This window comes from Camelus ferus, chromosome 3 (assembly GCF_009834535.1).
Source record: "Camelus ferus isolate YT-003-E chromosome 3, BCGSAC_Cfer_1.0, whole genome shotgun sequence".
Lineage (NCBI taxonomy): Eukaryota > Metazoa > Chordata > Mammalia > Artiodactyla > Camelidae > Camelus > Camelus ferus.
Window position 1 is genome coordinate 93,728,619 of NC_045698.1, and position 16,241 is coordinate 93,744,859.

The window sequence follows — 16,241 nt, forward strand, 5'->3', positions numbered from 1 at the left end:
AAAACAAGCGAGCACGACTTTTGTTTTTGTTTTGTTTTTTAAAGTGGTTGTGAAAATATTTCACTTGAGGTAACAAGGTGCTCATCGGTCCTCTGAGAGCAGGCACCGTCTCCCTCTCAGCGCGCTCGCTGTAAACGGGGGAGACTGAATCTCGAATTAACTCATATGTCTGAGTGTTAATCTTTTGGAGGAATTACTAATAAATTATCTTTTTGGTGACACTTCTTTCCTCTTTCGAGGGGCGTCCCGTCCTTTCCCTTGCTTTAGAAATTAGCATTTTGGGGGTAAGTTAACGTGACGGAAAGTTTTAGCATATAGCACCATCTAGTGGGAAAACGTTGCATTAAACTCACCATTTCATTTTCTTAAATTGCTCGTTATGAGCCCATTTGGCTATTTGAAATTCTTTTTGGGGGGGGTTGCGGGGGTAATTTTATTTGGTCTATTTATTTATTTAAATAGAGGCACTGAGGATTGAACCTACGACCTTGTGCATGCTAAGCATGCACTCTACCACTGAGCTATACCCTCGCCCACTAAAATTCCTTAATAGAAGAAATCTAAAATAAATCGGTGATGGAGAGGATAAGCACTCTTCTTCGTGGGCATTAAGGTGAGAACACAAGTTGAGTGCTTACTGTCACCTAGGTGTGTCCCAAGTCATACTTCTACCACTCTAGGGTGCTGGTGCTCAAGTAAAAGTGCGGGATTTGGGGAGAAATGAATAAACAGATGTGATGGAGTGGCTGCCACGTGCCAGGCTCTATGCTGGCAGCCTTTACACTCAAGATATCTTTTAGCCTTTTAAAAACCTTGGCAGGTGGATATTGTTATAGTCCTACACAGACATGAGAACACTGCTTTTCAGGGAGGTTTAAGTGATTTATTCAGCATCCACAGCTGAAAGTTACAAAGCTAGGTCTTGAATCCAGATTACTGTCCAAATCCTGTGCGTTTCCCTGTCGTTCCCCACAACTCCTGCAGAAAAAAAATTAAGTCTGTCACAAAGTGTTCTGCAGAGGGTATTTCGCCAAGGGGGCCTTCTGTGTTGTGTAGGTGAAGTGACTCCATTTCACAGTACATGATCCCTGTTCCTGGGCAGACATGTGATGAGCACAGAGTACGTATCATTGACCTCACTAGGAATGTGGATGGTGGAGAGCAGAAGAAAACAGCTCAGAGTGTGCTCCTTGTGGACTCCTGGTGACTGCTGCATTACCCAAAGCATGGTTACTAGTTTTCTTTGCAGCTACTCAATGATAGTTCTATTTCTTTTCCAAAATGCTCTGAGTTGACTTAAAATATTTAAGTGTTTAGTAGCAATTTTAGATTATTTCCTATAGTGGGTCTTTGTGTGACAATTTTCAGAACTGTCATTGTAAAACTAATGGATAGGTACTTTAGTTTTTAATAATAAATGGGTTTGATAAGAAGCCTTTAAAGTTGTTATTTAAGAGGTGTTGTCATTTTCTCTTTTGTTAGTTGTGGGGAAAGGTAGCTGACCTCATGAGGAAGAGGACCTAGAAAATTGACTCATTAGCATCCTTTCCCCCTCTTCATAGAATAAATTGTCTTCAAATGAGCTTACTTTACCTTATTACTTACATTGATGTCAGTGATAAAGGGTTTTTGGATTTCTGACGTGGGAATGAGTTGCAGTTGCATGGTGGAGTCAGCTCAGCCCTCGGTTGCCCCTTTGATAAGGAGCCCTCACATTGGTTCAGTCTTTCTGGGTGCCGGTCCCTCCCTCCCCTGACCCCCGGTAGCGCTGCCAGTGGGTAAGGCAGGAGGTGTTCGCTGGCACATAGGCCAGAATGAGAACAGAGCTCTTCTGACTTTTCCTGGAGTGTCCTTTTCTTCTCTCTGACATGCCGTTTAGAGTGCTTCCAGTTAACAAATAGCATGGGAAGAGTGGGCCTGATAACCAGCAGAACTCTGGGTTTGGGTACATCAGGGTGTGCTCCGGACTGGGCTGTGCTCTGGCCAGACTGTGGAGGGAGTTTGTCTTACTGGTGTTCTGAGAAAACTCTCTCCACCAAGGCAAGGCCTCGTGGCTTTTTACCTATAGTTCAAAGGGTCTGTGGACACCCAGAAGTTATTAGACAGAATTCCCTGTAAATGGGCATTTGTTTTTTCCTCTCTCGGGATTGGTTTTTGTTAAAATTGAAAAGCGATAGTCTAGTCATCAAACCATAAGAAAAGAGAACAAAAAGAAGAAAGAGGGAAAAAAAGAAGAGACCTACAAAAGATTGCTTTGGCTGTTCGGGGTCTTTTGTGGTTCCTTATAAATTTTGGAATTGTTTGTTCTAGTTCTGTGAGGAATGTCACGAGTAGTTTGATGGCGGTTGCGTTGGATCTGTGGGTTGCTTTGGGTAGTGTGGCCATTTTGATAGTGTTGATTCTTCCAATTCAAGAGCACAAGAAATCTTTCCATTTCTTTGCATCATTTTGGCTTTCAGAGTATAGGTAACCTCCTTGGTTAAGTTTATTTCTAGGTATTTTGTTGTTTTTGATGTAATAGAAATGTCTCTGCCAGTTATAAAATTCTGGTTTTTGAAGTGGAAAAAAAAAAGTGAATGAAGGGCCACAAGTGGCAAAAATATCCTTTTTATGGGTGAGTTGTATTCCATTATATATATGTATATGTGTGTGTGTATATATATATATGTATATATGCTGCATCTCCGTTATCTATCTATTCAACTATTGATGTGCACTTAGGATGCTTCCATATCTTGGCAATTATAAATAATATTGCTGCTAATAGCAGGGTGTATGTATTTTTTGAATTGATTCTTATTTTGTGGTTGGCTTTATTTCTTTGATAACTATATAAGTTTAAAAAGCTAAAGCTCTAAACGTTCTTAGAAACAACGGACAGTACATATATGTAAATTAAAAAATATATGTGCAGTAAAAAAAAAAAGATATGTGAAGCCTTGAAAGACATAGAAGAAACTTAAAAGACATTACTAAATGAAACAAGCCAGTCTGAATAGGCTACAAACTGTACGATTCCAACCAAATGACATTCTGGAAATGGCACAGCTACAGAAACAATAGAAAGATCGTGGTTTCCAGGGGTTTGGGAAGAGGGAGGGAGGGAGGAATGAATAGATGGAGCACAAGGGATTTTTAAGGCAATGAACTTATTCTGTAGGCTACTATAGTGGTGGCTACATGTCATTATGCATTTGTCAAAATCCATAGAATATACAACATCAAGAGTGAACCCTAATGTAAACTCTAAATTTTGGTTGATAATAATGTGCCCATGTTGGTTCATCGATTGTACCAAATATGCCACACTGATGAGTGATGTTGAGGATAGGGGAGTATATATGTGTGGGTGGGGAGGGCTATGTGTGAACTCTTTGTATTTTCTGCTCAATTCTGTTGCGAACCTGAAACTGCTCTAAAAAAATAGAGTCTATCAAAATATGTCAAAAAAAAAAAAAAAAAAGAAAAGCAATGGTGAACCCAGATAGTTGAGACCCACGTGATAAGGACTGAAGGTGCTAAGGTGGTGTGGGACCATCCAAAGAGCAGTAGACCAGCATTGAGAGCCCTGAGTTCTAATTGTGGTTTTGCCAATGGGCTTGGAGGGTTTCCTTGGGTGGGTGTGTTTCCTCAGTTTGCCAAGTCCTGGAATGCCGGCCGCTGGTGATGTTCTTTGGTGAGATGACCAAATGGACAATCTCAGCTGTGTCTAATAAACCAGTCCCTGAATTGTAAAGTTTGAAGCAGCTGTAAGGGATGATGAGCCCAGGTACCATGGAGGCAGTACAGAGCTAGCCTTGTTTTTGTCTGGTTTTTAAGAATTTTGTATTTTGAGAACAGAGGAACCAAAAATGGTGAGAAATTGTTGCCCTTAAGACTTTTTTTCCTACATTTCTACGTAAGGTAAAGAGCTGTAAGCTTATTTGAATTTAATTAAGCCTCTACATTTACATTAAGTGTGTTCTTTTCAGTCAACAGATGCTCACTGGTTGACAGCAGAAGAGAGGAACCAAGTTATACTTGACCTTAAAGCAGCAGGATGGTCAGAATTAAGTGAGAGAGATGCAATCTACAAAGAGTTCTCTTTCAAAAATTTTAATCAGGTAATTATTACACATGTTTGCTAGTGCCGTGGTCTATTTTTATCACCTTAGGCTGTAATTCTTTCTCATACTATTGGTTGTCTGGTCCCATGTAGATCCAGGATCCAAGTCCTCCCTTCCTTAAGAATCCGATGATACTTACTCCATTCTTGTTGACTGTTACTACCACCCAGCTGGGCATTTCTCAGCTCTCGGGAAAGGAGGTGGTTGGTTATTTGGGATGTCACATTGTGAAACCAGTATTCCTTTGATTTGGTGTCGGTTATGAGATTAATTTTCTTTCAGATTGTAAATAACATTAAAAGAGAGTGTGAGCTTTTTATATTTATCAGAAGGAAGCATGAGTAAAAGCAGTTGAGAAACATACACCTGCTTGACTGATTTCCCCTACTTTTCTTGGATGGTTGTCAAGTTTTCGTTCTCCCTGTGCTTGTATTTCTATCTCTAAATCATCTCCCAGGCTGCACCCTCTTCTCTGTTTGGCTCATTTTCTCCAAGCCCAATAGCCAGCCTTGGAAGCTTTTAAAAGCTGGCCTCGCTTTGGAGACTCAGCCCTCACAGGGTAACTGTTCCTTTAGGGCCCCACCCTGTTTAGAGAGTCATCTCCCATGACTTACCCTTCAGTTCCGACTCCATTGCATTTATATAAGGTCAGTGCTTTAGACTATTTCATGTTTGTTCAGTTAGTTTGGTAATCCTCTGGACAGATTTATTGTTTTTATTTATATTAGGTGTCAGCATCTAGAAGGCAGAGACCATGTTTGCTTAAATAACTCTCTATTGTACCTAACACAGTTCTGGGTACACACAAGCATTTGATAAATGCAGACATTGATTACAGTGTTTGCTAGTTTCTGGAAGGGTGTGTGAGGACCAGATTTTCACCAAAGAAACCTTCGACATGTTTTTCTAGTAAATGCCGTTGGCTCCACTGAGCTGCATGCCCTACTCTGCTCTCCATCCATCTGGCTGCCAGCCTTCTGCTGTGTCTCCAACTCCTGAGGGAACCTGGACCAAGCTGACTCCTTGTCCCTGCTGCCCCACGTGCTCGACGGCTCTTGTCAGGGGCTTAGCACTCTGTGGCTGGTGGCAGGGAATCCCATTGGTACAGTAAGCTTGTGTATAAGCTCTAGGTAGCATTTTCCAAGCTTATTAAAATTCTTACATGTGTACAGCCTGACTTCTTTAAGCCTGGGCTAATTTATTGGGCTTGAACATGTGGCTTAAAGTACTTGCGCAGCGTTGCCTCAGGCTCTGCCTGTGAGTCAGTCGTCCAGCCCCACTCTAACCTGGTGCTTAGGGTACTTTCAGAAATGGGAGGGAAGGGAAGCTGTGCAGGGCATCCTTGATTACTTGTGACGTTCTTCTCTAGGACATTTAGTTAACTTGACTTTTTTCATCCCCCCTTTCACTCAGCTTTTAGAAGAAAGAGGCAGATGACAAGAAAATCAACCCATGTCAGGGAATGTATTCAGAGAACCAGCACTGAGATTATATCCTGGGGTCAGTTTTCCAGCCAGGCTCCCAAGACTTCTGCATGGACGGTGGCCTCTAATGGCAGCTGATGTCGTGACAACTCTCAGTGTCCACCAGCCAGAGACCACCAGGAACACACCAGTAGTGGAGCAGGTTGGGCTGATGGCTTGTTGCAGTGAGGGAGAAGGCACACTGTAGGGAACTGTGAGGTGTCTCAGAAAGACGATGTTGCAAAGACTGACTACAGGATTTGGGCTTGTGGTAGTGATTTGGGAGTTTTTAAGGCATCAGGGCTTGGCTCTGGATTGGATGCTGTCAGAAAAAGGGTTTTTCTATGATTCACTATTTTAATAAACCTTACCTACAGGGAGAACGGACTAAAGTGGGGACAAAGCTGAAATCGGTAAAGAAGCAACAGTCACTGATTAACCGAGAGAGCAGGGTGTTCATATTTTGTCTGTGTTGAGATATCGTTGCGGAATGTATCTGTAATACTCTGTATTACACTACATTGTTGTAATGGTTACAGTAATTGTGACAGGAGTGGTCTTGTTTTTGTCTTAATTCTTCATGGTCACAGAGTGGCCTTGTCTGAAGTTGATGTTTATGTTCAACAGCAAAGCCTAGGTGTGAGAGCCAGGCCCTAGCAACCCCGAGGCCCAGGTGATAGGCCAGGCCAGGTGGCTCCCAGGTGGCAGGGGCTGCTTTTCTCTTTTTCACAACCAGTGTGTAGACTTCTGACGCTCTGACACTGATAGAGCCTCACTTATCTTTGATTTAGGACTGAAAAGGTATTGTTTTTTATTACAAAGCAATGATAGAAAATGTTAAAATAGGATGGCTCAAATAAAAGATTTTCCCATTGCAACTGCTTTCATCTTTTTTTTCTTTTCTAGTCTTTCTTCATATGTACATGGAAATAATTTAACTTCACAGGTAGTGATAAGTCATGAGGAAGAATAAAGTAGGACATTGAATGGAGAATGATGGGGGTGGAGCACACTTTTTAAGACAGACTGAGCTGGAAAGGCCTCTTTGGGGAGGGGACATCTGAGGCTGGAATAATGTGGGGGAGCTCACATGTTAAGGCCTGAAGGAAGAGCGTTGCAGGTGCAGAAAGCAGTGAGTACAGGGTTCCTGGAGCAGGAGTGATCTCAGCGACTGAGGGAGCGCCAGGAGGCCATTGCTTGGGTTGGGAAGAGAGAAGAGGCTGAGGAGAGGGAGGGCCCGGAGCAATGCAGTCTTGTCGCTGGGGCCAGGAGTCTGGGTTTTATCCTGTGAAGGAAAGCTCATGGAGGATTTCAAGTAGAGAAGTGTTGTGATTTGGTTTATGTTCTAGAAAGATCACCCTGCTGTCTGCTGTGTACTGATGGTGGGAGGGCGAGAGTGGAAGTGGGCAGATGGCGTGGGTTGCCATCATGGGAGACTTGGCAAGAGATGGCGGGAGACTGAGGTAGCAGTGGGATGGAGAGAAATATGGGGTTCCTCATTTATTTTGAAGATAGAGCTGTCAAGATTTGCTGTTACATTGGATAGAGGGCAAGGGGAGGGTCAAGGATGATCCTAAGGATTGGTTCAAGCTGTAGGGTAAAGGGTGGTGCTGTTGGTATTATTTCCTTAGCTGGGGAGTGGGGTGGAGGGCAGGGTGGGGACTTCAGACTCCTGTTTTGGACATGTCAGTTTCAGGTACTGATTAGTCATCTGTGTAGTGATAACAGATCAGCAGTTGGGCACATGAGGTCAGAGTTCAGGCTGGAGGTAACAGTTTGAGAGCTGTCAGAGGGGATAGTGGTGAGCGCACAGACCCAGATCAGCAAGAGAGGACAGGAGGGAATGGCAGGTGGAGGCACAGGCGTCAGATGCCTGTTGTGACAGGAAAGAAGGCTGGGTGTATGTGTCCAGATGCAGGTCGGGTGCTGTGTTTGTCCAGAGAGGAAGAGGTGGTTCTCTTCTACTTGCTTCCTTTTTTTTTCAGTGAGGTCATCAATTGGGAATGAGTTGGGTGGGAGGGAAGAGCATTGGAGATGTGGAAAGATAGGATAAGGGGTGAAATAGTCCTCTTAGAGACTGAGACAGTGAAGGAACTGGTGAAATGTGGTCGATTGCTGGACAGTTCTCAGTGTCACTGGAGATTTATGGTCAGATATTTAAAGTGAAGATTTTGTGTGTTTTGTCTAACCACGTTCAGCTGCTTGGACACAAGCTTGGAGTAGGTGCAGGGCTGCGCTTAACAAGGGCTGAGCTTTTGCCAGATGAGTGCAATGGAGGAATGGGGGAAAGGGAGCTAGGGGTGTGTGCAAGGAGGGAATCAAAACATTGGACCTTGAGTCTCAGCTGGTGAGGGAAGTGTGGCTGTGAGGTAGGAGTGTCAGTTAATATAGTCTTTTTGGAGGGCACTTGAGCAATGTCTGTCAACTTTTAAAATACACAAACCTGTTTTCCTAATCTAGGAATTTATCTTTTATGTGTAGTCCCCCATCTACTCAGAATGGATATGTGATGGCGTCCGGTGTAGCCCTGTGGGCCTATCATTTTTTATTGTGAGCGGGCATTTCCATGTGCACGTGTGCACCTCGCTAAGACCATGTCTCCCTGGCTGCAGCCCTGCCCTCAGCAGGAGTTAGGGGAGGCCCGCTGTGCTCCACGTGCTCTGGGCAGCAGCAGCGGCCCTCCTGGCCTCAGCTCTGTACACCGGAGGGAGCCGTGGTCTGAACTGATGCCCCCTCCCTTGAGAGAGTACAACCCATACTGGGTGTTAACAGGTTTTTTTTCCCTAGTCTTTGCTGAACGCATAGGTAATATGTTCCATTTTCTTCGTTAAGTAGTATATGAACATTTTTCAATTCTTTACGTAGTCTTGTCATTTTACTTACAATAAATCTTCAGGAGTAAGATTATACTTGCTGGGTGTTACAGTTTTTAAGTGGTTTGCTTATACAGTTGTGTAAAATGGTATCGTAAGTTTGCTTTAGAATTAATTTCTTTCATTACTTTAGAAATTGAACCATACACTTTAGAAACGTTTTCATTTGACTCTGGATAAAAAACCCATTTCTCAAAGCCTTGGGTTATTCTGGGTTTTACTGTCTGAAGTAGCTAGTAAAATATGTTTGAACTTTTTTCCTCTTGGAGGTTTTATTCCAAGATACAGTTACTTCCAAATAGTCCATGTGCATTTGATAGCTCAGATTGGTGCACATTCTTGGAGATTATGAATGTGAAAATTCCCAAGGGATTCTAAGGTAGATGAAGTGGCCATGGGTTTTGGTTGCTGTCATCCCATTGCTTGTCCTTGGTGGCAGGGCGAAGGCAGTGGTAAGACTCAGTGAGCATTCAGAGTATGGCGGTGCCAGGACTGAGGCAGGAAGTTTCGACACTTGGAGCACTTGGATCAGATAGGGTGGGGTTGGCCTCTGAAAGGCGTTTTGCTTTTTTTCTGTTCATGTAGACATAAGGAGGGAGAGGTTTCTAAGTGACACATAAACGTATTCTTAGGTGTTTGGCAACTGCAGGGTGACTGCATTGAAAGAACAAAATGTCGGTTAGAAATGTGGGTGTGAGCTTTCCATAAAGATACATTTTGTTAGGCATTGTCATGTGGGGACAAGTGGGAAGCTTACAAAATTAGAGGAAATTTTATGCTTTGGAAGCAGGTATAGAAGGTGAGGCTTTGGAAGTAGGAAACAGCTACTCCAGATGCCAGCAGTTAGAGCCCTCCAGGGCAGCCACCCAGGTGGGCTAGGTGGCATCACAACCTCCTGGGAAGGCTGTCTCTATTCTGTCACTGCTGGATACTGGACCACTGTTGTTCAGCATGGAAACAAACTGAATATCAAGAATAAGTAAGAGCGGAAGCGGGGCACCTGACCTGGTGTGGTACCTTTTGGGTGAATAAAGAATTCTGAGTGGAGGAATTAAGGAATTTCCACTTGGTAATAGAGAACACCTTTTGATTCCCAAGAAGGGGATTGGGCTTGGTGAGAAAGAACTGTCATTCTCTGCATTCCTGGAGGGGTACGTCATCTGTCCTTCCTTAGGTAGGTCTGCCTGTGGGGCATTCGATTTTGTTAGATGAAATCTTACGAACTGGCTGATACTCAGCCAGATTTGACCTACAAAAATGACACTTTTGCATGGTTCAATCTACTAGCTTGTCCAAGTGTAGTACCTCTTGCAGGGCAAGGTCCAAGCTCTGTTTTGTATCTTGCTCATCACATTTTGGTTATTGTAACTACTGCCATTGAAAGATTTCTGGAGCTGGCCTGGAAAGGAACTTCTGAATGGTGCAGGCTGCGGCGGTGGTGGTTGGAGTGGGCTTCTGTGCCTCCAGCAGCAGCAGCACCATATGTGACTTTGGGGTTTATAAAATGTTTCTGTTCCTGTGCCTGGAGTTCCTGCTGTAGAGCAGTTGAAAGTTACTGTCGCTGACTTACTTTATAAAGATGTTTTATTGAGGAATTTGATAATAGGCTTATGGTTCACATTTTGAAACACTTACTGAAGTCAAAAGCTTGATGATACCAGAAGACAAACCACTGTTAAGAAAAACAGCTGTCTTCACAGGACATGGGTGAGGAGGGGGTCTCAGCAGCTCTCATTTGTGAACGAATTTGTCCGTTTGGGTTTGATTGTTCATTGTGCACCAAGTCTTGGTGCACGTTAAAGTTATGAGTCAGTCATGCAAAATTTAAAGGCCGCATCTGAGCACTCTCGAAAGTGGCTGTTCACTGCCTGTTGAGGGTGGGGAAACACTCTCAGTGAGGATGTTCCTAAGACTTCAGATCATGCAGGTTAGAAAGTGTCATTTTGCTTTTAAAATTTAGGCTGATGTCTGTGTGTCTGGGAGCCAGGTGAAGTGAAAACTTGTCTAGTTAGCATACCGGTAGCTTGCTTTTAACATGTGTCTGCTCATGAGCTTCGTTAGCCAGATAGAAACCTGAGAGAGCGTCCATGGTTGTCATTGCCTTGGAGAGTAGAGACACGCACACTTTACTAAAGTTCCCGTAAAAAATGAGACACTAATAAGGATATTATGCTGGCGTTCCCTTTGAAATTATTCTTGGGGTCCCAGGAAGCCCTGGGTAGGATGTGCTGTGATCAGGTCCCACCAGGCTGGGACACTGGTGTTGGTGTCCACCAGGGTAGGGAAATTAGAGCCTAAAATGCTGTCATTCAGAGTCTTCTGCTGTTTATGTCATAGAATAGGTTTAAACCTGGTGTGTATTCGTGAAAACACATGCGAGAGATAGACGAGGGGAAATGTAAAACAGGTGTAAAAAATGCAAATGTGACACCACATTGCAGTGTGGAAATGCTGTGGTCATTACACCGCCCTTTAATAAAAATGGACTTTTAACTGCATCTTTTTTTCTTAGTCGTATAGTAAATCTTCTGTTTACACAACTTAGCCTGAGTATTTTGTAAAAGTCAAACAGCCAAGAAATATAATTTCCTCAAAAGTCTTTGTCTTGCCCTTTTACAGATGGCGTAAAATCAGGTGTGTAAAAAATAAAAAGCAGTTTGAGCTGACGTGAAAGGTATTTCAGATTTATGCTTTGCAGATGATATTGGTATGATTAATGCATTCATTGCTTTTTTTTATTGCTTTTCACAGATAATGTACATGATGCATGGAAAATGTTGTGGGTTTAAATCTTTGCCAGGTTTAGACTGTGAATATCAACAGATGTTATCATATAAGTACTATAATTATTATAAAATAAAAAATTTGTCATGAAATGCATTGACATAAATTTCATTTATGTAAATTGCTTTCATTAGTATAAAACCTTAGTGTAGCTGTTATGGTTTGGGAAGCATTTTAGATGAGATTAGCTTGGTATAATGTGGTCACAAATGGGTTGCTTTAAATTTAACTGACAAGAAAATAACACTCAAAAGTTAGGAAATTACTGAGGCATTTGTTTCAGCCTGCATTGCTGGTACCGCTTAAGTAGGTTGAATACGAATGAGTAACAATGGATTGCTGGCTCGATAATTACAAAAAATAATTTAAAGGAGACATTAAATAATAACTTAAAAGTATTTTGGTCTTGCTCTTTTCTGTTTCTGTTTTTCTTTGGTATGCCAGTCCATTGCTTCAGTACAGCCATTATCAGTAGTGTTCAGGTTTGCACAGCAAGAGTTTTGTAAATAGAGTTTTGGTGCATTAGGGCCATGACATAGAAACTTGAATTCGGCTGTTCCAAAATACGACCTTGGGTGCCTGATGGAGAGGCTTTATCTGCTAGTCAGCTCTTCCGAGCAGCAAATTCAATGCTGCACTCATGTTCTGTGGCCGGATGGTGACCAGTATCTCTCTGACCTCAGGAAGGATTCGGCCTCACCAGTCTGGACACGTGGGTGGGGGTCTTCTTCCCTGGCTCCGAGCTCTCTGTGTTCTGCTCTTTTCTCTACATTCTTTTAAACAAATCAAAGCAGTACATCCTCTCCCTTGTTTGGCAGATAATTTGCCATCATATTGCTCTTCTGATCCAGGCTGGAATGAGCCATCCTAATTAATTCACTAAAATTAGTTCACTGAATTTTGCAGATGGATGTGGAACCAGGCTGAGATCATCGGATTGCTGGTGGTCCCATGGGGTCATGTCACAGATACGAGATGCCAGTCTTATCTCTTGTTCCCATGGCACCGTTTTTAGATCCTACTGTGATACAGAAAGATGTTTTCATTTTTATTTTTAAACTTTTTTCCCCAAGAGATATGTTGTTTCCCAACTGCTTGTTGGATTACTTTTCTGCCTTAAATGGATTTGACAGTACCTCCCTGAGAAAGGAACGGTTTGTCACCTAAAACAGACAAATCTGTCCTGGTGTAGGAACAGCCCTGGTATCACTGTTGAGCAAGCAGAGGTCGTTTGATTGTATCATTGAAATCAGTCCTATCAGAACAGCAGACACTGTTAATGAATCAGTTTGCTTCTGTGCCCTCAGCCAGCAAGGCAGGCTTGTGGCCTTCTACCATATCATTCAGCACACCGGCTTCAAACGCCCTGTCCTCACCATCGTAAGCCTGGTGGTGGACGTGCACCAGGTGCCTGGAGCAGATCCAGGTGGGGCTGGGCTGGGAGCCACGTGGTCTCCCCACTGACAGCCGGAGAGTCCGGCTCAGTCAGGACCAGTGAGTGTAGTGAGATCCTTGAGCTGTAGCCATTGAGAGGCTAGCCTCGCTCTGGGCCCAAGGCATGGAGGGATGAGGCTGCAAAGTGCCTGATTCCATCTCTGCCAGAGGAGTTCCCAGTCTTACCGGGGAGGTGGTGGCACATCTGAATTGTACAAGATTATTTTTTATGTTGCCACACTAATCAAGCACTAAAATATGAAGTGCTAATAAGCCGAAGGAGGTGCACGTTAGGATGGCTGCCTGGAGAGGGAGAGGGAGTTTTCAGTTGATCCTCAAAGGTCTGATAGGTTTTTTCTGAGGGAAGGAGCTCAGGGGGAGGGGTGAGCAGGTGGCATAGGTCAGGGAGAGGGAGAAAGAGGGCACATCTTATTTGTAACGTGTTGGGGATATGAGGGCCCTGAGACTGGTTCACTGAGCTGGGCAGGGTGGGTCCTTTTGTGCTCGCTCCCAGGGTTTAGCATGCCTCAGGTTTAGAGTATCTGAAGGCAAACTCTTGTGTTTCTGTCTTTCCTACAAGAAAATTTCCTGAAAGAAACTTGTAAGTTTCTCCCGGAAACTTGCTTGTTTGTCTCAGTAGCACCACCATCCTCTCAAGTACCCAGACCTGAAACTGAAGAGTTACCCTGATGATCAGTCACCAGGAACTGGTGCGTCTTCCTTTAGTGCCTTTCACCAAGACTGTGCTTCTGGTCTGGTGCACCTCCGCTCCCCTTGCCTTCCTGTAGGTGCTTCCTGACAGCTGTTTACCTCTAGCTCCTCTGTCTTCACTGGCTTGTGTGCCGCTTTGTTGTCACCAAGTTGGTCTTTGCTCAGAAACTCGCAGTTCCTTCATGTTACGCCTTGTAAGACATCATCTCCTGAGGTTTTCAAAGCCACCCAGTCTCTAACCCTACTCTCATTACTACTCTGCTAGAGGCCTCTTTACTCTGTTAGAGATTAGAACTGTAAGACACCCGAGAGGTCACCTCATCTTCCCTTTCCCTGGAGAGGCAGGGAAACCAAGTACAGGGGAGCAAAAACATTAGTGGCATGCTGGAACTGGAGCCAACACCCTCAGTATTTCTGTTCAGTTCTTTCCTTACCTTTATTAAAGCTGCTCTACCTGCCCTGCTGCCATGCTCCACCCCACCTACACCTATTCCACCCCATCTGTCCACATGCCACCCACTTCTAAAAGTGTTTTTGGACTCTTGTGTACTTGATTGCTTGGTAATAAATAATTAATGGGTAATAAACCCATTTCTTGGTAATAAACAATTAGCGTACACTTCCTGCAGGCAAGACACTGTGCTAGACATGGAGGGTGAAGAGGTAAGCAAAGCAGATATTGTCCCCATTTTCATGGTGCTTACAGTAGAGCTGGGAAGGGAGAGCATAAACAAAGAAAATAATAAATACGTAATTGCCACTTATGGTGAGTGCCATGAAGAAAAACCCTAATAGCTAATACTTAATGTACATTCAAATGTGGGGCCAGGCACTGTCTTCTAAGGACTTTACATGTATTGATTCATTTAGTCCTCCCGACCCCCAGTCTTCACAGAGAATATTTACCTCATTTTGTACATAAGGATACAAAGTTTAGATTAAGTGACTTGCCAAAGGTCCCAAAGCTACTAAGTGGTGGAATTGGGATTTGACCCCGGGCAATCCCTACCATTTGCCAGCGTGGATGCTCCTTCTCTAGCACAGGAGAGTGTCGTGAGGGAGAGTAATGGGGAGACCGAATGCAGCTGGAGGAGAGCCGTCAGGGAAGGCCCCCTCTAAGGAACTAATAAACTGATGCATTTTCTTTCTTTTTTGTCCTTTGTCCATTGAGGCTTTTTTCCCCCACCCTTTTTTTGCATGTATGTATTATATCCCTAGGAAGAGAATCCCAGGGGTTTCCCTCTTACATTTTTTATTTCGCTTCCTTTTGGTCCATGGTGCCAGCTGAGGTTGTCAGTGCAGTGAAACCAAATGGGCGGGCTGCCATTTTTGTAGATCTTCGAGTTGCGTATCAAATCTGGGGCTGATCATCACACACATGTTACACTTGCCCGTTGAGGTTCACAACAGTTTTCTCCAACTCTGATCATCAGTGATTTCAAATTTGCCAATGGGACTATGTTTCCTTATCACAGTTAGAAATTGGTTGATAACTCTGGAGCACAGTCTAATAAGAACCTGGCATTTATATCTCTTTTTGGCATTGTTGATGTTTTTGAGAGCATCAGACAGGACTTTCATGTGTACCATTATGGTGGCACAGAAAGATGACTGGAATAGGACCAGGGGTGTCAGGGGGGTGAGCATGGTGTTAAGGGAAATGAGCTGGCTGCTGGGAGACTTAGAGGATGAAGTGGAGGTGGGAGGGGGCAAAAGTCACATGAAGAGAATAGTAAGAAGGCTGTTGCATTCATCCAGGTGAGACATCAGCAGGAGATTGTGGACTCGGTAGTGACAGAGGGGAAGCAGAGGGGTGTAGACGTTAGAGCTGTTTTTAGAAGTTTACGTGGGCAGGAACCAGTGGTGCGACGCATAACTTATAGGAAATACAAATGTAAAGAGAAAATCCAAGTTTCTCTAACTAGGGAGGAGTGGTGACGGGTGGTGAGGAAGAAGAGCAGGAGGTGTTAAGAATGACTTTCAGGTTTAGGACCCAAGGAACTGGGTGGTCAGTAGGGACATTTTCTGAGCTGGGGAGATGTGGGAAAGGAATAGGATTGGGGTGCAGAGAATAAGATGCCTGGTTTGGATATTGATTTTTTTGATAATTTTTTTTATTGAAGTACAGTCAGTTACAATGTATCAATTTCTGGTGTACAGCACCATGTCCCAGCCATGCATATACATACATATATTCATTTTCATATTCTTTTTCATTAAAGGTTATTACAAGATATTGAATATAGTTCCCTGTGCTATACAGAAGAAACTTGTTTTTAAATCTATTTTTATATATAGCGGCTAACATTTGCAAATCTCAAAGTCCCAAATTTATGCCTTCCCACCCCCTTTTCCCCCGGTAACCATAAGGTTGTTTACCATGTCTCAAGTCTGTTCATAGTGTCCTTTTTTCCTTTTTTTTTTTTTTTTTCCAGATTCCACATATGAGTGATATCATATGGTATTTTTCTTTCTGTTTCTGGCTTACTTCACTTGGAATGACATTCTCCAGGTCCATCCATGTTGCTGCAAATGGCATTATTTTATTCTTTTTTATGGCTGAGTAGTATCCCATTGTATAAATATACCACAACTTCTTCATCCAGTCATCTGTTGATGGACATTTAGGGTCTTCCATGTCTTGACTATTGTATATAGTGCTGCTGTGAACATTGGGGTGCAGGTGTCTTTTTGAATTAAGGTTCCCTCTGGATATAAGCCCAGGAGGAGGATTGCTGGATCATATGGTAAGTCTGTTTTTAGTTTTTTGAGGAATTTCCATACTGTCCTCCATAATGGCTGCACCAAACTGCATTCCCACCAGCAGTGTAGGAAGGCTCCCTTTTCTTGACACCCTCTCCAGTATTTAT

The 16,241-nt window shown here is 43.4% G+C and overlaps 1 protein-coding gene and 1 pseudogene across 5 annotated transcripts in view; one reads left to right on the plus strand and one right to left on the minus strand.

Annotated features, from left to right (window-relative positions):
- PCBD2 (pterin-4 alpha-carbinolamine dehydratase 2) overlaps positions 1 to 16,241 on the plus strand; it is a 45,399-nt gene that overhangs the window by 465 nt on the left and 28,693 nt on the right. For 3 of the 5 annotated variants that reach the window (XM_032476780.1, XM_032476781.1, XM_014554973.2), the window contains exon 2: positions 3,972 to 4,103. The exons of the other annotated variants lie outside the window; for them this stretch is intronic. In XM_032476780.1, the coding sequence (XP_032332671.1) occupies positions 3,972 to 4,103 (132 nt within the window). The remainder of the gene's footprint in view (positions 1 to 3,971; positions 4,104 to 16,241) is intronic. 5 annotated transcript variants of the gene reach the window in all.
- LOC116662713 lies at positions 14,599 to 15,564 on the minus strand (annotated as a pseudogene).